The sequence below is a fragment of the Drosophila ficusphila genome, unplaced genomic scaffold (genome assembly GCF_018152265.1).
Source record: "Drosophila ficusphila isolate 14025-0441.05 unplaced genomic scaffold, ASM1815226v1 contig_348, whole genome shotgun sequence".
In the NCBI taxonomy this organism is placed as follows: Eukaryota; Metazoa; Arthropoda; class Insecta; order Diptera; family Drosophilidae; genus Drosophila; species Drosophila ficusphila.
The window spans coordinates 304,218-328,065 of record NW_025064257.1 but is presented as its reverse complement, the minus strand read 5'-3'; the positions used below and the strand labels follow the sequence as shown (position 1 = coordinate 328,065).

The window sequence follows — 23,848 nt, the reverse complement described above, 5'->3', positions numbered from 1 at the left end:
TGGGGCTTGAAGAAGAATGGATCTGCCAATTTAATATTTTCAGGCACCCTCCACCCGCTGGTGTTCACCGCTTGATCCGGATGATAACCAGAAATATTCTTTAAAATATAAAAATCGGACGACAACTGGCTGCTCCCTACTCGCGACTTCACTATTGTATTTATTTTCTTTGTTGCTTGGGCATTAGTTTGACCAATGCCCCGCAAGCTCATACACACATCCTCCCTTTTAATTTGTAGTCTCTGAGCGAGCTCGTCGGTCACAAAATTTATTTGTGAACCAGAGTCAAGCAACGCTCGACCCACAACAAATTCGCCACTTTTCGATAATACGCTCACGATAGCTGTGGCAAGAATGACTCTATCCGAAGCAGTCGCATGCAAAACATGTGAAGTGGATGGAGTCTCTTGCATGAGCGTGGGCTGAGGAGGAGGCGGCAACGCGAGATTTGTCTTAGGCGAGTATATGTGCAGCAAAGTGTGGTGTGAAGATTTGCACACCCTGCACCTGTTCGATTTGCATTTTTTGACCGTGTGACCCTTGCGAAGGCAGTTGATGCATAAGGGCACTTTTTTGGCAAAATCGAACCCCTGCTGCACTGTTAGAGCTGCAAAAGGAGCGCAGTTTCCTATTTGATGCTCTGCTGATGTGCAAAACACACATAAAGAAGAGTCGTCCCTGGCAGCGATCAATGAAAAACTTTTATTTCCACTCTTCTTCGGAAAAGTCTGGCTTGGCTGAACATTTTTCGGCTTGGAAGCCTCTTCGGCGACCATGTGTTGGTATCGCCTGTCCAGAGCCGACTCACATTCGCTCCAAAGCGGAAGCGAAGTATAGTCCAACTGTTCTTCCCACTTTCTTTTTGTCCCTGCATCGACTTTGCTCATGATTAGATGAATGAGGATGGCATTCGTTATACGTTTGTCATCCCCAATGGACAGCAACGAATCGTATAGAGCTCTGACTGTGTCGATCAGGTTCCTCAAGGCTGTAGCTGATGGCTGGGACATTTTTGGCAGATTAAAAAGTGTCGATATATTGTCGAAGAAAATCAGACAATCATTATCGTACACCCGCTTCAGGCTAGCCAGATCCTTGGGATAGTTGGCCGCGGTGACTTGAAATGCCCTGAGTGTGCCTAAAGCGTCTCCAGCCAGACACGATATTAAATGGTTAAATTTTTCAATATCGTGCAGAGTGTCATCTTTGTCGACAAACGTTTCGAAAAGGCTTATAAATTTTTTAAACTCGGAGTGCTTTCCGCTAAATGTTGGAAGAGACACGCTCGGCAGGCGGCATTGGGGAGTGCGCCTTGCCGGTGGAGCGGATTCATCGACGCTCGTACGCCTGGTTTTGTTTATCAAAGAAATTAGCAGGGACTTGGCCAATACTCTTTCCAATTCTTCCCGAAACAAATCCTCCGGGTCTCTCGCTTCGATTTGGTTTTGGATTGTCGAAGCATTTTCGATGTGCGAACTTAAAATTTCTAAACGACATTCTAATTCGACTGGATTCAAAGATAATCTACCCTCTTCCAAATATTGTTGAGTTCGGGATATACTTCGCATAATTCCGTCTCGTTTATTTTTTAGCGCTTCGATTTCCTTGTTGCTCATTTTGATTTCTTATTTAATTAAATTTGGTTGACAATCGAAGGCTGGGAATTTAGTTTTTTATTAAAAAAAAAACAAAAATTAAAATAAAAATTTTAATTTATTTTTTATTATTGAAACAAATAAAAAAAAAAAAACGAGTGGTATATGCTGAACGTCTGCAGTGTAGGGGATTTGTCGAACAAATTTAACGAAGTCGTTTAGAAGAATAATAATTAATTTATTAATTCCTTACGGAACTAATAAGCCCCACGCACAAATTGTAGAGAAGCACACGCTCAGCGCAAATACCGAAACACAGCGATAACACAAAAAAACGCTCGCAATAGTCCAGCGACCAAAAACGAAAAGCGCGAATGCGAGATCAAAAACACTGGCAGCGCTGCGTGGGTGAGAGTGCGTGTGTGTGTATGTCAGTATTTAGCTGGCGGCTCACTCTTTGGAAATGCCGACTAGCGGAAAATGATGCACTGACCGATATATAAGGGCAACGAATATATAAGCGGGATGCAGAAGCGCAGGAAAATGGCGGAAAAGCGCGGCAAATTTGGTAATGAAAAATGCGCGCACAGGTTTTTTCCGCAATTTTCTTGCACAATAGTTCACTCGATGCACTATTAAAATCACTTTATTTTCGGCCTTAATTTTTAACCCTAAATTGGTGCTCACTACGACGAAATTGGGGGATTTAATTTGCACTTATTGGGTCAACGAATATTTATTTTTAAAGGTCCAAAGCGATTCACTTTCAGTTTAATATAAATATATGGGTATATCAATATAATATATAATATTTGAATCAAAGTTGTTAGTGCATGCGAAAATCAAATTTTTTGGTTAGAATGCTCACTATCTACCGATTTTACACGAATGCAAAAAGTTGAAAGATTGGCCGAACACAATTTTAACAACACGCCACAATCAACTTTTTACACTCTATACCTGGCTGGCCGATTCGGTCTGATCAGCGACTTCCCTTTTGGTATCCATATGCCTGGGTATATAGGGTGCGAATTGCGTAATCAGTTCCAGCGGCGACGACGAAAAGGCCTTTGGCAGCAATCAAACAAATGCAGCGGCAACAAAAGGGCTTCTTGGCAGCAAGAACAATCTTCTCCAGCGGCAGCGACGACAAGGCTTCTTCAGCAGCAAAGTCCACCGACGACAAATAATTGTTTATTGGCACCTTTGCACTTTATTTAAACCGACGCGGAGAATTGTTTTTGGTTTTTGATTGTTGTAGAAACACCGACGCGGAAATGTTTGTTGTTTGAATTGTTTATCACACACCAAAAAAAATGCGAAAAAATAATAATACCTACTGCTAATCACGTCGGGGTCACCATGAAAAATCAATAAGCGTTTTTATTGTCGAAACGAAAACTGTTGCGATTGCAGTGGTAATTCTGTGGCGATGGGTTTTATTTAATTCGAATAGCGAAAACGAAAACGAAAGCGAACGAAAGTTACGCAGTGCGTACGAGAGGGAGTTCGATTTTCAACTGAATTTTAATTTCATAAACTTCTCTTACATGCCTATACCTAAAGTACTGAGCGGGAGATCGGCGGCCGAATTCGCCTGAGCGAGAAAGCTTTATTAAGCCCCGATCCCCGCTTTACATAGACATAACAGAGAGAAATCTCCAAACAATCGGCTTAATAGCTCTGCAAGGGTATAAAAACTTAATTTATAATTTATATTTATTTTCAACACTTTTAATATATTAATGACAATTAAATTCCTAACATATCTTCATTTTGAAGTGAAACTTCTTTAGGCGCGTTATGGATTTTCGGGGACGGAGTAAAACCGATTCATGACCGTCACGAAAAAGCGAGGATCCCCATCCCTTTCTAACCGCTGACGAACGATGTCTCTATCCTCCTCTATCCTTTCTCGCTCTCAGCGCGCTCCCACAAAGTTGAGAGCGTAAAAATCTACAAATAGAATGCGGTTGCAGTTTAAAACGGGGTGAGAGGTGTGAATGTCAAAAGGAATTCAAATCGAACAGGTTGCATACAGATATTAATTGGCACCATAATTTCTATCCATTTTATTTGACCTAGAAATGAAAACACATATCGATATGTATTTGTCTTCTTCTTCTTCTCAATCGGTTTGTTAACTTTTGAGAGTCGCCAGCACATTTCGAGACCTCTAAAATTAAGCGTCTAAAAAGGCTTTTATTCGGTTTCCTACAGAATTTCAATTTTAAAAATGAGTAGTGATGAAGAAGTTTCACTTCTGTCGTGCGTAGGCTGGACACACCCCTTTTTTTTTTACCTTTCTTTAAGTCTCGGAAATCTAAAGTTTTAGATTTCTACAAAAATATAGATAAGACTGAAGTTTCACTTCTGACATGTGTACTTTGTACGCACCCATTTTTTTTCATTTTCACTTGCCATGTAGAGGACTTATGCCATTTTTTAATGGCTTAAATCTATCTTGGCTTAAATTTTGTTGAGTCTTTTTTTTCTTTACGGTATCTAATTATCGAACCTTCTCACAATGAGACTGACGACAAGTATTCAAATCTTAGCCTAGTACATATAATTAATTAATTAAAACTAAGTTTTTTTTTTGGTATAACGGCCCTAGCTATTGTTGCTGGGTGGGGAGATCTCTTTGCCGGAGTCGTGGGTGGCTAGTGTTCCACGTTAAAGACCGCGTCAGCCTGTTTTGATGAGCCTGTAGCTTGATCGTATACTTTGCTTTTACTTTGTCGATTTCCTCTTTAACAGATCCCACGTTTAAGTCCTTGTGAATATTTTCATTTCGTTAGTATTTTTGATTGGGCTCTCTGGAGCACTTCTAGGTTACTAACGCATGCGTTCCCCCATAGCTCGGAGCCATACTTCCAAATTGGTTTGAGAACTACATTGTACAGAAGTACATTGTACTCCAATTTAAGCGGAGAGCGAGCGTTTATTAGCTAGTGTAGGCTTTTTGCTTTTAATTTTAGTTGTGTTCTCTTGGCTTCGATGTGCCTTCTCCAGGTAAGCCGTCTATCAAGGTGGACTCCAAGATACGTTACTTCCGTTGTTTGTGGAATATTGATGTTGTTCAGAGATGGTGGGGGGCAAGTTTGTCTATTAAGGGTAAAAGTAACGTGTTTGCACTTTTGCTCGGTAACCTTTATGCGCCAATCTGCTAGCCATTTCTCCAAAAGCCCGAGATGAGCTGATAGATTTTGCGTTGCTCTCATGGGGCACTTAGATCGACTTAGAATGGCAGTAACATCAGCAAATGTTGAAGTAATTGTAAGGCCGGTTGTCGGAAGGTCTGCTGTGTAAATTATATAAGGCGTTGGTCCAAGCACGCTTCCTTGAGGTACTCCAGCTTCGATTGGATGGCAATCGGAGAGGAAATCTTTACACCGTACTGCGAAACTTCTATGCACAAGATATGACTCCAGTATTGTGTGGGTGTTCTGTGGTAGCAAATTTTGAATTTTATAAATCAAGCCGTCTAACCAAACGCGGTCGAAGGCCTGGGCGACATCCAGAAAGACTGCGGAACAGTACTCTCGACTTTCAAATGTATTTCGTATCTCTGCGGTTATTCGGTATACTTGTTCAATGGTTCCGTGTTAGGATGATATTATGGCGCTGTAGGTGTTTCTTTGTACGATTCAAAAGCAGTTTTTCAAATATCCTTGATGGGCACGGCAGAAGACTGATTGACATGATTGATATGATGAAGGCTGGGACATGTCCTTTCCAGCTTTATGGATCATAGTGATGACAGACTTTTTCCATTGTTGTGGATAATAGCCCCATTTCATCGTACTATTTAATATCTTTATGAGAAGATTTACTGCACAGTTCGGCAATTCCATAATCATTTTAGGTGAGATTAAATCCTGTCCTGGAGCTTTCTATTTTTCTTGAGCCTATATCACTCTTATCACTTCTCTTGATTGGAATGTGATAGGCAGGGTAACCTCTGGAGTGATGTTTCTTGGGATCACAAAGCTATTTCTTGATGGAAGCGGTTTGAAGACGTTTTCTAGATTTGCAACAAATACATTTGCCCACTCTTCGTTGCTGCGAGCCCACTCTACTGTTTGTGTGTGTAATGGCGATTCGCTTTCGATTGGTGGACATATACCCGATCTAGCTTTCCACAGTGGATATCGTCTGCTGTTAGGGGAGAGATTCTGCAAATAGAATAATTGAGATCGATTACTTTCATCTTCTAGGGCTGTGCGTAGAAGATAGTTGGCTGTTTTAAGCCGCTCCTTCGAAGCAGGCGATCTGTGGGCTTGCCACTCCCTCCGAAGCCTTCTCTTATTGCTTAGCAATTCGTTGATATGCCCAGAAGCTCGACTGTTGCTAAAATTAGAATTAAAATTACAAGCCGATATAGTAGGTGTGGAGTGTTGAGCAGCTAGTGACATAACAGATACTAGTGCTTCAACTGAGCTGTCAATCTCTTCTTTTTGGTGCATGTTTGGGAAGCCATCAATATGGGTACTCACATACTATCTGTATTTAAGCCAATCTGTTTCACTGGAAGTTAGAAGATGTGTTCGTTTAGAAAGCTGTGGATGGTCGTAGATAAGAATTTAAATGGGCGAGTAATCCGATGAAAGATCTGATAAGTGTTCCACATGAACATGACCTCTAGGCACTCTTCAGGTTAGCTTTTTTCTACTTTTGGACAATACCAATAAACGCATACAAAGAACACATTATCAAACATTAACAATATATTTTTTAATACAAATATTCTACATACCTTTGTCTTTCTTTTCCATAATTTTAGTGAAAATTGCTCAAGCCACAACAATTTTGGCACGCTCGCAAGTAAACAAAATCTTTTCCGCTCTTTTTAGTTTCGCACGCTTACAATCAAACAGCTGACTTTCAAGGGCCACTAAAATTTCAGGAATGCATCAAAACAATTAAAATCTTTTAATTCATTTTAGTCAAAGTATATACTATTCAAATTTTATTATTAAAATAGCAACGGAGCAGACCGCCAGCAGCTAATCTGGTGCGCATAGGTGTACCGCTGCAGTTGCTGTATGTAATCCGCTCTTCAAGCTACTCTTACGTTATAGTTGTTATCTCATCTATCATCTATGTCAGCGGTGCTCAACGCCTATACACTGAGTGCACTTTTGTTTTTGTAGATGCTCTGTGCTTATGGGTAGTGCGCGCATAAGCACCGTGCATATGGGCTTCGATTTGCATGCGAAACAAAAACAATTTTGCTTGTTTCTTCATTACATCTCTATCCGTCGTCACGCTTCGCTGAACGCAATGTATTTTGTTTTTGTTTTTTCCTCGAGCTCATGCACTGAAACTTATTTTTCTGTCTGCGTTGGCTTTTGATTTATTTCGTGGTGTACCATCGTAAGTGTTATGTTAAATTTTTTGGCGGGTCAAAATGAGTGATGAATTAGAAAGCAGTTTTTTTGGCATAAACTTTAAATGCGAAGTACAATGCGTAATAAATAAAAAAAACCAAAAATAAATATTTAAAACTTTTTTTTTTCTCTCAGTGCACAGCTGCGCCCCAACTAAAACGCGCCGCTACATATGTACACGTTTTCTTGTGGGTGTGTTAGTAAACGCACTGCCATAAGACGAATTTGAGCACCCCTGATCTATGTTATATATGTAGCCAAGTTTCTCTTGCAAACTTCTTTATAAACTAGCCGCGCTTTCGGCCGGCCCACAGTCAACCACAGTTTAAGCTTACACTTATCTCGCATGCATTTTACATATATATCACAAAACATAAAACGAAGAGTTGCAGATTTTTTAAAATTAACTAAACCTATTCGTGTGTTTGGTTATTTACAAGGGTGACATATTCGTTGTCTTCCCCACAAACATTTTGGTGACCCCGGTCGTTTGATTTTGTATATTTTGCGCTGTGTTTATCAGTTCTTTTGCTGTTTCTAAACGGGCAAACTCTTTGCAAGCAACAACAACAAAACAAAGTTCCGTAACCTTTTGGGGACGCTTGGTGCTTAACATTTTCGCGCTTTAAACCACAGGGTGTTTCGTGCATAGTAAACTCGTTCAGAAACTATTTTTTATTTTTTATATTTTTGTGATTTATAAAATGCAAAATCCTGTGAACGAGATGCAGCCTCAAAATGGCCCCAGTGACATACAATTCTTTCGGGCCAAAGTGCAATCCTATTTGCGGCAAATCAACTCGATGAAGAATTTGGTGGCCAGCAATATTAATCAATTTGATGAGGCCGATATTCTTGCGATACTAAATTGGATCGACGCACAAAACTTGGTATTTGATTCTGCCCAGACATCGTTGGAAAGGCTGGACTTAGCGGAGCTGGAGCTGAACACTAGGTTGGAATTTTCAGAAGTCGTCACGGATGTGTAGGCTTAGCTTAATCGACGCTTAGCGGCCCAACGCAAATTGCCATTTGCTAGTGCCACAGCTGCCAATTGCACGTATCTGGACAAAATCGACTTACCAAGGTCCACTTCTGATGCCAAGATTATCGATGACTCTCGCAACACCGACCTCGTAAAACAGGACTTGCAGGAACCACTGGCCAACAGCAAGGTCATGTCGCGTTCCTACTCCATGCCCAATGTTCCCGTTCCACCACCGGAATTTCTTGGCATCATGTTCCAACCAGTCTCAATCCGGCGGATGTCGTGTCGAGAGGCTGTACCCCTAGAGAATTTCTGGAGCATTCCCTATGGGCTAATGGACCTCCATTTCTTTTGTAAAACTCGTCGGAATGGCCTTCCCAGTTAGATGTAGTAAAGGATCTTCCGGAGTGTCGTTCCGCGACTCTAATTGGAAGCGTTTGCGTAGATGTTTCTACTAACATAAAACTCCTTAACTCATTTGATAAGTTGCAGCGTGTATTTGCGTACACGTCTCTTTTTATTTCGAACTAGAGGTCCTGTGTCCGCTTCGCTGGTCAACAGGGGCGGCCTGGGGGGGGGTTCGCGATCATAATTTTTTTTTAAATAATGCAAGTAGCAGGTGGCAAATAATCAAAAATTATACGCAGTTTTATTCAAAACACAGTGTACAAATAAATTAATTAATTTTAATCTAAATGGCGAATTCCATTTTGTCTTCTATTTTTTCGTTTCTCTCATTGCATTGTTGCCATTGGAATGCATTTACAGTTAGAAACACAAATTTGGGCGAAGAGATAGGAGAAGGGTAGGCAAGGGAAGAAGTGGGCAAGGAAGGACTGGCGACACGCTGTAACACGCAGGTTTCCGAAGTTCACGCCAGCTCATTCCGTTCACGCGTTTTCTAAGGAGTCGGACGCATTCAAGTGCAGCACCTTTTTCAGAAGCTGGGGGGGGCGATCGCCCCTATCGCCCCCCCTGTATCCACCACTGCTGGTCAACACAATTTAACAACATAAAAGTCAATGTTGCAACATTTTTCAAATATATGGAAGTATAGAAAGATGGGAAAGATCCAGCCGTTTCTCTTTTAAACTTTAACGCACTGCAATATCGGTATAATATCGCCATTGGTCCAATATCTAAATTTTCATTATCACTGTAGTTCGCAGTGGGGTCATATTGGAATGCCAAGCGATTGAATGATGCCAATGATCTCCATGTGCTCATTTGTCTTTCTCCGCTTAAGTTTTGTGAATATACTTGTTGCTGGCTTGGATGTCTGCGTCCTCTAAGCATTTTGGACTATGGACAGAGTGTTAAATTATCCTCAAATGCACGAACCACATAATTTTCACAGTTTAACTTAAATTAAATAAAAATTCTTTTTTTCTCACAATTTCACAGTGAACACAAAAATTGAGTTAAAATGCTATGGGGGCGTGTTTGGCTTTACATTCAGATGTCCATCTTTCTGTTGAGGAGATCAACTTGAGGATCGTACTTCTTCTAAGGAGCATCCAGCAAATTCACTTAGCCAAGGAGTCATACCCGGCGAGGACGGAATCGTCAGAGTAGCTATGGTCTGGACAGATACGGGCAGCCGCCTCCAAACCGTTCTGCTCATCGACTTTCAAATATAGGAACCGTACCACTTCCGACGTTGTTATCTCATCTATCATCTATGTTATATATATAGCCAAGTTTCTCTTGCAAACTTCTTTATAAACTAGCCGCGCTTTCGGCCGGTCCAAAGACAACCACAGTTCAAGCTTACACTTATCTCGCATGCATTGTACACATATATCACAAAACATAAAACGCAGCTCCAAAATATACACTTAAATTAACTAAACCTATTCGTGCGTTTGGTTATTTACAAGGGTGGCATATTCGTTGTCTCCTCAACAAACATTTACTTTCTATGAAAAATTTTAATTTTCGTCGAAAAATCGGTGCCCTGGCCCAATATGCACTGTGTGTACCTTTTTCTTAACTTGAGAATTGGACTCGTCAATACAAAGTAAGTTGATACACGATTCCACAAACTCGACATTTACTACCCTGCAGTTCCAAAAGTGGCTTTTCGTCGATGAAATGGACGACGACCCACCGATGACAGGGGAAGCAGCCACTGGTGGCTATCCGATGACAATTCATATAGTCATTTGTATGGGATCGCCGGTTTTGTCATGCATGACGCTCTGGATGACAATTTTGTCCGTTTCATCGAACGAGTCATCGGTGGCTTATACGAATTTTGTATGGAGTAAATTCGTATAAGCCATTGATGATTTCGTTGGTGACGTGGGGGAGACAATTTCATCGATGGCTTCTGGGAGGATACCCTTAGTGAAATCACCAATGTCTTTATGAATATGTCGTTGGTGCATTCATCAATGAGTTTTCAAAGATTGACCTACATGAAACCATTGGTGACTTTTTAAACCATGTCCTATATGAATTCACCAATACATATTTTTGAACAGTCATAAATATTTTTTTTACAAAAAAAAAAAACGTTTTTAATACAATTTTTAATAATTTCAAATATTTTCTTTTATTATTATTATCATTTTTTCTATTATTATTTTACAGGGTACTATTTAATTTACAATTTTTCCTGCTATTTTTTTTAATTAGGTTATTTTTAATGTTGTGTATAGCCTTTCTTATGTTTTTTTTCAGCATCCTCCAGTGGAGCTGCTGCTTCTGAGACCTCTGAAAATGTAAAAATTATTAAATTATTGTTATTCAAACTTTTTTTTTATTTGCTTACCTTTTAAAATTTGGTAAAGGTTTGAAAAGCCTTTAAGACTTTTCTTACCGCTTGACCCATCCAAGTTGTAGTTCTGGACAAGATTTTCATCCAGAACCATGCGGACCGCTTTAACGAAATGGTCGTTCTTGGCCATGTTGGTTATTTTTTGTTTCTGTAATGAAAAAATTTGAAATATTTTGCCACCAACAGCATAAAAAAACTTACGTAATAATCTCGGAGGGTTGGCGTCATTGTGGCCTCGAAGAGATTTAAGTCATCATCTGACTTAAGGGGGAAGGGAAACCCCGATAGCCCTTCCTTATGCTCCGCCTTCGTCCTTATTTTTAGGAGCGCGTTATTTTCCGCCAGCTTCTCAGCCATCGAATCTAATTTTTGGTGCAGAGAAGCATTCTGCCCACGCAAATAAGTTATTTCTTCTAAAATGGTAAATAATTTTATTAAAAAATGAAAAATACTCGAATAGAAAATATTACCTTTTAAGGATTCAATTATACACGGTGCGTCCATTAAGTTTCGAGACTGATTCCATAAATCGCAAAATAAACAAGATATTTCAAGTTTTTCAAATTTATTATTCGAAGTATTCTCCCTTCGCTTTATTACACTTCTCACAGCGATTCAATAGTGATTCAAATGCGTGCTTCAGCTCATTTTGTGGAATAGCCTCCAATGCTCGTGTCGTTTTAATGGTCTCAACATCTTCAAAAAAGCATCCTTTCAACTTCAACTTCAACTTTGGAAACAAGGAGAAGTCACACGGCGCCAAATCAGGTGAATACGGTGGGTGGTCCAACACACAGACTTGATTTCGGGCTAAAAACTGACGAACAATGATTGATTTGTGACTCGGCGCATTGTCGTGCAACAGACACCATTTCTCTGGATCGCGATATTCGGGTCGAGTACGACGGATTCTGGCCATCAAATGCTTTAAAACTTCAAGATAATACGTGCCAGTGACCGTTTGACCAGTTGGAACGAACTCTTTGTGGATAATGCCTTTACTATCGAAGAAAATGATGAGCATTGTTTTGATTTTTGAAGGAGATTTTCGCTTTTTTTGGCTTGTGGTGAGTTTTTTGACTTCCATTCCGAACTTTGGCGCTTAGTTTCTGGATCATACTGAAAGCACCATGTTTCGTCGCCAGTAACAATTGATTTCAGAAAGTTTGGATCATTTCTGGCGGCTGCAACGACTTCTCTGCAATGATCTTTGCTCTTTGTTCCATGTTGGAATTTCAACATCAGATCAAAAACTGTTTAGGGAAAACTGTCATATCCTTGTTATTTGACAAGCAAATGTAATGAAGTTTGACACGTCAATAGAAAAAGGTTTAAGCTTTAAAATGCACCTTCGAATACCTAGCTGGCGCTACTATTTGCTGAGATATGGTTCATGTCTCGAAACTTAATGGACGCACCGTGTATACTCCGCAGTGATATCTGTAAATAAAATTTAAATAAGTAATCAAAAAAAAAAAAAAAAAAATAAATCAACAAATTTACGGGGTACTGATGGCTGATCTGTGAATACAAGAAAAATAGTTTAATTTATGTTTTTTTTTTTAATGGAATTTATACTTACCCGACTCGGAAAAGTTGATGCGGCGAATTTTCGAACTTGGCTCTGACATTCTAAGTAAATAAAAAAGAACATAATTAAAATCATTGTTTTATTTCATTAAATTAATTTCATTATTTTAACATTTTTTTTTTTTTTTTGGTTTCGAACCATGGCAGGTGAATTTTCAAAAGATATTTAAAGCGCCGTCGCTTTAAATATGCCCGATTCGTAATTAAATTACGCCTACGGACTAAACACCTCCAAAATCCTAAAAATCCCTATGAAAAGTGCAAGCAGGGAACTAAAACTGCTTCCTGTTTGAAAGGCATAACTACAGCCTTTCTTCTAAATTCCCTAACTGAACATTTTTTAACGTCCATCTGCGTTCTGAAATTTACTAAATAAATACCTAGGCTTGACGACCTTAAGGGCTCATCAAAAAAGTTTGTTTTATTATTTAATTCCCTACCTATTATAAAAATTTCTCCTTCATTCTCCTCAAAGGACTCTATTTGTATTGGGATCTCATCCCCAACAAAACAAAAATTGTCTGGTGTCCTATCGCTAAGTCTACAGTCTTGGATTTTGAGAAACCTGCCTTCTAACTTAATTTCTTCCCTTCCTGGAGCTACATACGATTCCTCTACCGTTCTTCTATAAATTTGTTCTAAAATATTTGTTGGCTTTCGGACCACTTTTTTTAATACCTGCAAATAATTCTCAAAAGCGTAAGAGGAACCTGCAATCGGATTTCCGATTTGATTTACAGTCTCTCTTACATGGAGTAGGCCATGAATATTGTAAGAAACACTGTTTTCGCCGAAGACAATGGGAAAATTTTCAACAAATAAATTTAAAATTCGTTGAGCAACCTCAACATTATTCTCCCGCTGTTTTTGTGAGCAGAGCAGTCTATATGCGCAATGCAATAGCAAAAAAATATAATACTGCTCTTCATGGATTGTATCTTTAAAAACTACAATTCCAGTGTATAATAAAAATTGGCGAAATTCAGTGCTTTTCCAATTTGGAAGTTCTAACAATGTTCTAGGCTTTCGTGAAAATTCCCTAGGTATGTAGCCCCGCATTGACGTTAATATATCTGACATCTTCATTTTATTTTCTTTAGAAATTTTTTGTTTTACTTTATTATAATAAATTCTTTCCAAAATTTTTCGCATTACACCCAACTCAATGAGGTGCATGCAATCCAAGGGAACTTGGGTAACCATACCGATGCCAAGTTTTTCGAAAGCGGACTGAGAGCCTAAATAATCTTTGGAATGATGATTTGGATATTTCCTTCTCGCAAAGTCAACATCTGTAATTAACTCAGCACAAGAAGTGCTGTATGTTAACGTTGCATCTATTTTGCGTCCCACCTGAGTGCATTTGGTACAGCCTTAACTGGATGTATGTCCAGGTGTGCCTGTAACAAATGCCCTTGCAGGAGTGTCGCACACAAGAGCTCTAAGATCAATTTTAATGTTTTTATTTAAAATGGTTAGACCATTTTCCATTACATCGGACAACTCCCTAGTAAATCTAGACAAATACTCATCTGAATTGGATGGCTTATTTTGGCCCGAAAAAACTCCTACGGGGAAAACCGGACATTTATTTATATTATTTACTCTAATTAATATGGGCCACAATTGTGAACGTGAGCTTTTAAATAATGGAAGGCCGTCAACATTAACGTCAATACTTAATACATCCGGTAGTTCCGGAACTACATCAAGTTTATTTAATTGTTTTGAAAGGCCAATATGCAAATAGGAACCACCTCCAACTTGCATAATATTTGGCTTTTCATTGCAATTAAATTTTTAAAAAGGCCTAATATTTAAATTTTCTTCATTTAAAATTTTAATTAAATCGATAACACAGCTACGCTTGGGCTTGTGTTTTACAAACCACTTCCTAAGCTTATAATTAAGATCCTGCTCTACTTCCATGCTTGCTTCCTGACTTGATTCTTCATTTAAACTATCTACCTCTACATCTTCCTGCAAAAAATGATCATTAACCTGAGCGCTTACTTCAATATTTTCTTCTATCGGACTTTCTTCTGCTAATCTTAGCCTTTTAGCTAATTGGTCTTTTTCCTTCTTAACTAAGTTACGAATCTGACGAGGTCTAATCATTTTTTCACTTCTAAAAAAATATGAATACAAATCTAATAAAAAACAACCGCTGAAAATGAAAAAAAATTTAATTTTATAATTTAAATACTGCGTTTATCTCGCATCGTTTACGAGATATCGGGATATTAAGGCAGATGCTCACCTTGTGAAGGAAAAAATCGATTTTTTTAGGCTTTTCGTATAGATATTAATCGTTTTCTTTAAAAACTTTATTTAAAAAATTGCAATTTTTGGGCTCTACAAGGTGAGAACCTGCCTTAATAAAAATGTAAATAAATAATAATAAATCATAAAGAATAAAAGAAAATAATAAAATTATTTAATTAAAATAAATAAAATAATTATTTAATTAAAATAATAAAATTATTTAATTATGTATATATATAAAAATATAACATTTCCCAGTTATTTTTTTTGCACGTTGCCCGCCCACTGTGACGTATAACGCGCGCAGAATAATCTCACATTTAAAGGTCAATATTTCATAAACATGGCGAAATTTCGAATTTTTAAATTTATTATTTATTAATTAAAAAGTTTTTATTTTGGGCCAATTAACAATAAAATGTCCTCAAACCTTGGCACCCCAGTAACTAAAATCGCACCAATAGATAAATTAAAAATTTTATTTCTGAACAAAATAAACGTGGACCCACTGTACCTCGCAACGAATGCAATAAACACGTACAAAAAACCATAAGGCGGCGAGCGACACTTCAAATTTTGACAGGCTTAAACTGCATTGGGCCCAGTTTAGAATTGGGCCCAGCTTACGATTGGAATTAATTTATTAAATGTGCGCCGGCGCACATATGTAAAAGAGAGTTCACTTTTTGCACTTGCACTTTATTTTCTTCAAAAAGCACCGCAGCGCCTTATGGTTTTTTTCAAAACTTAAAAAAAAATAGCTCTTAAACATTTTGTAAACACTTACCTGGTTTTTTCTGAAAAAATTATTTCACAAATTGTCACTTTTAAAAAATCGTCTTTGCTGGCGAACAAGGAAGTCTTCTTAATTTGCTGGCGAACAACGAAGGAATGACGCAGGTCAGTTCTTTTTTTTCTTAATTTGCGTCGTCCCTTTTGTTTCGTCTTAGACTTTTTGGCGCGTGCCGCATACCCTTTAGATTTAAAGTCATACCGGACTATATATGCAACGCGCATTAATAAAAGGGCAAGATTCTTAATACTAATATTAGAAATGTTTATTTAAACTATTTAGTCAAATTATAAAACCATTTAACAAATCTCTTTTTTTAAATAAAAAAAATTAGTTAATATTGATTTATAATTTGACTAATAAATTTAATTTAAATATAATTCCCAGACAATAATTATACATATTTTAAATAAATTATTTCAAAAACTTTAAAACCTAAAAGTATTCATGTGTAAGTCGAGCATGCCTCAGCCGGGGTTTCCACCGAAAACACAAATTTGTGTTGCTAACGGAGATTGACAGCAATGATAAAAAAAAAAACGAAATGGAATAGAAGACAAATTTGGTGTCGGGCCGCCGTCGGTTGCAAACAACGATTCGTATTATAAGAGTGAGAAAGAGAGGGAAACTTAGGAATATCCCTTTTCCTTTTCTACACACACGATTGCTTAAATGACACGAGTCACCAGGTGACAGCCAGAACTGCAGGGTACCTATGCATTTAACAAGAAAGGAAGCTAGCTTCGGCAAGCCGAAGCTTATACACCCTTGCAGTCATCAAATATTTCGAACAGAATACATAAAGGCTAAACAACATCGAAGCAACGGCGACTTTTCTATTAATTTTTCATATTTTTGACTATTGTTCATTTGGCAGCTATATGATATAGTCGTCCGATTTTGATGAAATTTTATTTGTTATTCAAGAGTCGTTAGAAAACCCTATATTCCAAAAATCATGATTTTCTGATGAGAAATAACGATGTTATCATTTTATTTACGTTGATTCTATATAGATTTTTCGATCTTTCCTATGGCAGCAGTCAAGCCAGAATCAAGTCGACTATTCAATCGGCGAATGCTTTTCACTCGATTTCTTAACTTGCTTTTCAAGTCTTCAAGAAGATTACCATTTTTCTTTTCATGACTCATTTTGAATTAATTTATCAAAACAAATTTATTAAAAAAAATTATTTATAACAAGAAAGGAAGCTAGCCTCGGCAAGTTGAAACTAATATACGCTTGCAGTCATCAAATATGTCAAAAAAAAATTCATAAATGCTAAACAACATCAAAGCTATGACGATTTTTCTATTAATTATACTTTCGACGATTGTTCATATTAAAGCTGATATAGTCGTCCGATTTTAATGAAATTTAAGTCGAAGTTCGAGAATCATTATAAAATTATAGATTCCAAAAATGAGGCTTGGAGTAGCTATATGATATAGTTGTCCGATTCAAATCATGTTTGTAGGATAAAAAACAACGACGTTATAATTTTTTTGGCATTATTATTATTATTATTATATGAAGGGGGAATTAACTTCCTCGACCCAACTGGATCTATTCAGTGGCGGATTTACGGGGGTGGTTTCAGGGGTTCAAACCCCTACCGAAAAGCACCGCAGAGCGGTAAAATTGAATTGAAACTATTCGTTTTTTTCGTATTCGTATTTTTTTTTTCAATCGAAAACGGGGACGTTCTGACCCTAGTCAGTGCCGGATTAAGCTAGCGCGGGGCCTGTAGCAAATTCTGTCAAGGGGCCCTTGCTTTGCTTTAGGTTCTCAAGTTTTGGGTATTAAGGGGCACAACTAGTGTGACATTTCAAAAAAATCTTTTTTTTTTCTTTCATATTTCGGTAGATTACACCTTTAAAAATAACATATTAAAATTTAAAATCGATATCTTAAATAGTTTTTGAGTTATAGCAATTTTAAAAGCAGCCGCTCGTATAGCAGTGAATACGATCATTTTATCTTTAAGGGGGGTTTTAAAGGCCAAAAAAACGGCCATGTTTTATTTTTTTTTGCGGCGAAATGAGTATGTTTATTTTTTTTTGAGCTTTATTACATTTAATTGTTCAACTTTTGAAGAGTATTGAAAAAAAAAATTATTAAAAAATATTTAGAAATAAGCCTGTGGCGGTTAATCTTGCGAAGCGCCCAAAGAAAAAGTTGTTTTGCGGTGAACATCATAGGGCGTTAACGGATCATCTTAAAAAAAAACGTGATATGCGTTGTAAAGATAATGAATTTCCCGAGGTAATCAGGAAGAGTTTTTTTAAATTTATTTTTTGTCTATTTTTGGGAGCACTTGAAAGTGAAAAGTGCGATTTTAGCTTAAAAAATCGCTGTTAATTTATTTTTTAAAAATAGAAAAAATTAAAAATTAAAAAAATCTCTTCCTGATTACCTGCGTATTTATGTTGAGAATTTATGTTAAAAATTTGAAAAAGATCGGTTCAGTAAATTTTGAGTTCTGATGTTCACCGACTTTCAAAATAACGTCTTCGGCAAAATCGATTCAAAGTATTTTTATACGTGAAAAAACGTCCAAATACGGTTGTTTAAAACGCTGTAACTCCGTTAGTTCGACTTTAACTGACTCAAAATTTGTAAACAATGTTCTCGACATATAAATCATTCAGAAAAAAAATAAAAAAAAATGTAAAAAAAATTTTTAAACCCTTACCCCCCCCTTAAACGCGTTTTTCTCGAAACTGCATTTTCCGAATTTGCTGCAGTGATAACTCAAAAACTAATGATCCGATCACTATCAAATTTTTTTAGATGTTCTATATATAGTCCTCCCTACAATGCCCTATCGGTTTTTTGATCCGATCAAAAATCGAATTTTGGCAGGCCAAAAACGACCAACATTTTGGGTAAAATTCGATTTTTTTTTTTTTAAACGCCGCCATTTTGTCAATTTTTGATATTTTTTATTTATCGTAGGTCATTGTATGGACAATATCATCTAGTTTAACAAGAACTTTTCATTTTTTGATTTCATCCACGGAGAAGGCCGGAATCACTGCAGCAGTTGGGACACTTTTTTTTTTAGCGCCTTTGGAGATCGGCTCTAGCTTAAAAAATATTTAACTTTTTTCTTTAAAAATTTTACTGTATATTCTTCAAACATGTATAAATATATTCTAAAAATTTGAAAAGAATTGATCAAGTAGTTTTTTTTATAAAAATTCCCAAAAATCACCATTTTTTAGGCCGTCACACTAGTTGTGCCCCTTAAATAAAACAAAATTGTTACAAATAAACTTTTCTGGATTTAATATGGGCAAATTTTAGAGATAACACTTTCAATATCGACTTCTTTAAGCAAATCATGCTCTATATTCAACAAAGTGAGATGATTAAGACGTTCTTGGCCCATCGTGTTCCTTAATTCATTTTTAATACGTTTTAATGTTGAAAAAGAACGTTCGCCACTGCAGTTAGTGATCATGAGAGACAAGTAAAAGCGCAAGGCAATTTCTAAGTTTGGGAAACACGATTCTAAAGAATTATTTAATTCTTTATATAAAATTGCTGTTCCAGAGGCTCCTGTTTCGTGCTGTCAATAACAGTAGCCACATCTGTTTTCAGCAGCTCTGCGAACTGCACTAATTCGCCACCTAGGCTTTTCTCCAAATCATCTTCGTAAGCACTGACCATACTTGAGGATTTTTCCAAAATCTCTTCTGTTGTAAGAGATTTTAGCTGTCGAAATACTTCAAAAACACTATCTAAATTTTTTTTTTTTTACGATCAGATAGGTAGGAGTTGGAGCGCGGCCGCGCGGGGCCCTCCCAATGCGCGGGCCCGTAGCATTTGCTACTCCTGCTATATGGCTAATCCGGCACTGACCCTAGTTCAGCTAGCCTGTATAACACATACTCATACTGTGCGAGTAACGAAAAAAAATCAAGATATATCACGTGGCCTAATCAATTTTATAAATGTTTTTCAGTTTCCCCAACAATTAAAGCTGTCAATCAATTAGTTGGCGCGCCAGTGGAAAGAGAAGTAACTTTGGAATGCATAGTTGAAGTGTACCCCAAACCTCTTAACGGTTGGTACCGTAATGAAGGTAAAACTATTTTTTTTTGTATGACCTCTACCTAATTGTCATATTTTTTAGGCAACATTAAACTTCACAATGGAAACAAATACAACATTTCTGAAGAAATGATTAATTTGTACACATGGCATCTAAACCTTACCATTAGATATTTGACTAAATCAGACTTTGGAGCTTATAGTTGTTCAAGCGTAAATGCGCTTGGTAAGAGCGAATCACGTATTCGCCTGCAAGGTATAAGATGAATTGATTATTACTGTTGTGTATTTACACCGAATAGTTGATGTGTTCGCGTAGACGATCTCAGTTGAAGTGTTTTATTATATATATAAGCTTACAATCCAAACTAAGTATCTATTTATTGGTGTGACCGTTCTATAACAATAATATAATCTTATGTCATATTTTAATCTTGGAACTTCAGTGGTACAAATATCCAACAATTACATTATTAAGTATAACATTAACACAAACAAGGTTTTAAAAATATAAAACATTTCAATTTTTTATAAATAAAAAACCAAATTATTAGTTTATTAAAAAAAACCAATAAGATTTTCAACAAGAAAGAAAGCTAGCTTCGGCAAGACGAATTTCGAATTGAAATCGAATTCAAATTTCAAGAGTCATTCGAGAACTCCATATTTCAAAAATTAGGCTTGTCTGATGAAAAACAAGGATGTTTTAAAAGTTTTTCCGTTAACTTCCGTTAATTCTATATAGATTTTTCGGACTTTCCTATGGCAGCTACCTATATATATAGTTGTCAGATTTTATTTTATTTTTATATACAAGAACATCCTAGCCTAAGCGGTTGCGACACTCGGTTAACACACGTCTATGCGCGAAGAATGCTCGTTCAATCGATACCAGTTATAAAATAACCACGGAAACCAATCCATGCTGGTTCAACATTTCCAAGAATTAAAAAAAGTAAATAGATTTTGTGCTGTTTGAGTTTTAAAATTCGACAGTCTACTGTTCTTAAGAGTATTTTTTCATATATTGCATAAGGCTAGACCCTCAGCTGCCTTGTTTTCAAAATACTTCTGCACTAAACTTGGTCTTAGAACCGACACTCTTGTCACAGTATTGACTTTCGATTCCGATCGAAAGCAACAGCAAAGCAGAAAGCAAGAATATGAAAAACGACGTCTGCTGATGAGTTTTACGTTTCATTGCTTTACTGATTTCGGCCTATACTTCTACTGAGACTTCTGATTTTTACGAAAGCAGAAACAGAAACAAAATTATATAAAATGAAACTTACGGCAGTTTTTAAGCGCTGAGAAGAGCGCACGACACAAAAGGCTCTGCACTGTCAGAAAGTGGCAAGAATTTTGAGGGTAATTTTTGTGTTGAACGTTTAGGATGAAAAATGTTTTAAATACAATAATCTAGAAACAGAGGCTCCCGGCTTGTTAGCGTAACAAGCCTTAAAAGTTCATTCGTGCGTACTTACCACTGCAACCTGTATAAAATTCTTGCAGAATGAAAACTGTGAGCGCCATAGATTATTGCACGGCAGGAAAAACAAGAATCTACATTTTTAATCACAATATTATAGCTTTTGGGAAAGACGGATAGATGGACAGATGGGAAGATGGGAATGTATTATGTCTCGCCCACTATTATATCCACTTCTACTCCCAAAAGCCGTGAAAGTCAGCGTCGTAATAAATTTATGTTATTGATTTGGATTAAATACTTACATATTTTCGAGACTGCCTCTTAACATTTTACGCTCACCAGTCCAGTGGGGGCGTGTCTGCCTTTCTATTTGAACGTTGATATCTTAAAAAATATTTAATTTATAGGGACTTAACATGCAGGTTCTAGTAGTAAACTTGTAGCGAAAAAATTTTAAAGAAGGTGTCACGCCCACTTTAACGCCCAAAAACAGCAAAACTCTGTGCTGCCCACAGGTTGATAACACAACATTCTTATACCCTTGCAGGTCAAAAGGGTATTATAATTTCAGTCAGATGTTTGCAAAGCAGTAAAGGAGACACCTTAGACTCCATAAAGTATATATGTATTCTTGATCAGCATCCCCATCTGAATCGAAATATGTACGTCTGTACGTCTGTACGTCTGTCCGTCTGTCCGTCTGTCCGTTTCTACGCAAACTGGTCTCTCAGTTTTAAAGCTATCTTGCTGAAACTTCACCGAAAGTTGTGTAGTTATTGCACGCAGTATATAAGTCGGAACGGGACGGATCGGCCGACTATATCGGATAGCTCCCATACAAGAGAATAAAAAAATTCTCACGCCGTTGTTTTTGATCAGATCGACTTTATTTCTTCCAGATGGCATTTTCTAACTACTATTGAATTTCGGATTAAATTTTATCAAAATCGGATAACTCTATCATATAGCTGCCATAGGAAAGACCGAAAAATCTATATAGAAATAACCGAGATAAAATTATAACATCGTTGTTTTTCATCAGACAAGCATGATTTTTGGAATATGGAGTTTTCTTACGACTCTTGAATAACGAATTAAATTAAATTAAATTTCATAAAAAACGGACAACTATGTCATATAAAAGTCGTCGAAAATATAGAAAATTCATAGATACCTAAATCGCAGAGCTCGCAAATAACAGTTAACCGTTTTTCATGTAGTGCTCTCGGTGCGAGCACAACCGAAAAAGTTCATACTGTCTCGCTCTCGCTCTGAGCAAGAGCCCCTTGCTGTCATCATTTATGTTTTCTGTTGAGCACTTTTCGTTGAGCTCTTTGCATTTCGGTCTTTCAATGAGCAGTGCGTAAGGAGCAGATTGAGAAAAGCTCGCACAATGAGAGTCAGCAAAAGACCGATTGACCGAAAAACTCAACGCAAACGGTCTTCGCATTTAAACACACACGTTCAATTCACGAAGACGATTAATATCCCTGCAGTTCCGGCTGTTCACAAGTGAATTTTGGCAATTGCCAATCATGTGTGTAGGAGAGGGAAAGGGATATTCCTAAGTTTCCCTCTCTTACTCACTCTTATAATACGATTTCGTTGCTTGTACCCGACGGCGGCCCGACTCCAAATTTGTCTTCTATTCTTTCGTTTTTCTAATTGCACTGTTGTCATTCTCCGTTAGAAACAAAAAATTGGGTTTCGATGGAAAATACGGCTGAGGGGCGCTCGACTTATGTATACTCTTCTGATGTTAAAGTTCTTCAAATATAAATATAATATAACATATAATATATTATATATATATGTATATATATATTTAATATTATTTAAATTATGGAACCTAGGTAACCATAACATTGATTACAAATGTATGTGGATACATATAATATAACTCGCGTGTCATTTATGGTCGGTTATATCTAAAAAGAAGGGTATACTAAAAGGGTGAAAAATAAAATTGAACTGCGTCATTCTTTTGCGTAGTGCGTTGACAATATGTTGTCAAATTTCTTAATTTGTGCAACGGGAAGCGGAAATGTTTAAAAATCATGTAAGTGTCGTTAATATTACAAAAATATTTTGTTTTTTTACTACAAACTTATTTAAATCTTTTTAGGATATACAGGCTGTACGATAAATTCGTTTGAAAGGTAAGTTTGCTTTAAATTAAAAAAAGTAATATATAATATGTAATAACGAAAATATTTTTTGTACCATAGATGGACGCAAAACAGCCGATGTCTTGCAAATACTCCACATAAATGGTAAAAAAAAAACTTTCGAATTTCATATTTTTAATGTGCATAATCTTATGTTACAAAATAAGGTATTTTATAAAATAAAAAAAAATATATATATATATTGTTTTTCATATGAATTTGGGGATGAAATTTTGAACATTGGCATATATGATTTCCCTAAGGGCGATCCTCGAGGAAAACCCCGCTTCCACTTCCGCTACGAATTCCTCTATGCCTTATACGAATTTTTTCCATACAAAATTCGTATAAGGCACCGAGGAATCGTTCGATGAAACGGCCAAAAAGTTCATCGAGAGCTGCACCTATGAAGAAAACTTGAATCCCATACAAAATTCCTCGCGCAATTCCTCGGTGCGGGCATACCTTCGTACCCCTGTTCCTCGGTGCTTCCTCGCGGATTTCATATAGGAAAAAGCTATTTTGGAACTGCAGGGATATTTCGTCCGCAAAACCGATATTTAACGATTTGCTTGCCTATACTGTATACCAATACATATGCAAAAGACCTTTTGCTTCACTGAAAACGACAAAACGGTCCTAAAGCAATCAGAACAATACCGAATAGAAAAAAACGGTTTCGGTCTGAGCGCAATCGAACCCATTCACGAACCCATAAATCGATCGTTCTCTGAGACTTTTCGTAAAGGGTCAGGAGAAGACTGTTATTAGCAGACAACGAG

At 37.0% G+C, this 23,848-nt stretch overlaps 1 protein-coding gene and 1 long non-coding RNA gene across 4 annotated transcripts in view; one reads left to right on the top strand and one right to left on the bottom strand.

The window, feature by feature from the left end:
• Window positions 1-23,848, top strand: part of LOC108101339 (lachesin) — a 427,086-nt gene that overhangs the window by 281,805 nt on the left and 121,433 nt on the right. For all 3 annotated transcript variants that reach the window (XM_043207880.1, XM_043207878.1, XM_043207879.1), the window contains 2 exons: window positions 19,378-19,497; window positions 19,549-19,722. In XM_043207880.1, coding sequence (XP_043063815.1) covers window positions 19,378-19,497; window positions 19,549-19,722 — 294 coding nt within the window. The remainder of the gene's footprint in view (window positions 1-19,377; window positions 19,498-19,548; window positions 19,723-23,848) is intronic.
• LOC122319978 lies at window positions 10,762-12,389 on the bottom strand. Its single transcript, XR_006245428.1, has 5 exons — window positions 12,341-12,389; window positions 12,262-12,279; window positions 11,229-12,198; window positions 10,960-11,171; window positions 10,762-10,906 (listed from the first exon to the last, which is right to left on the bottom strand). It is a non-coding gene; the product is annotated as an uncharacterized LOC122319978 (long non-coding RNA).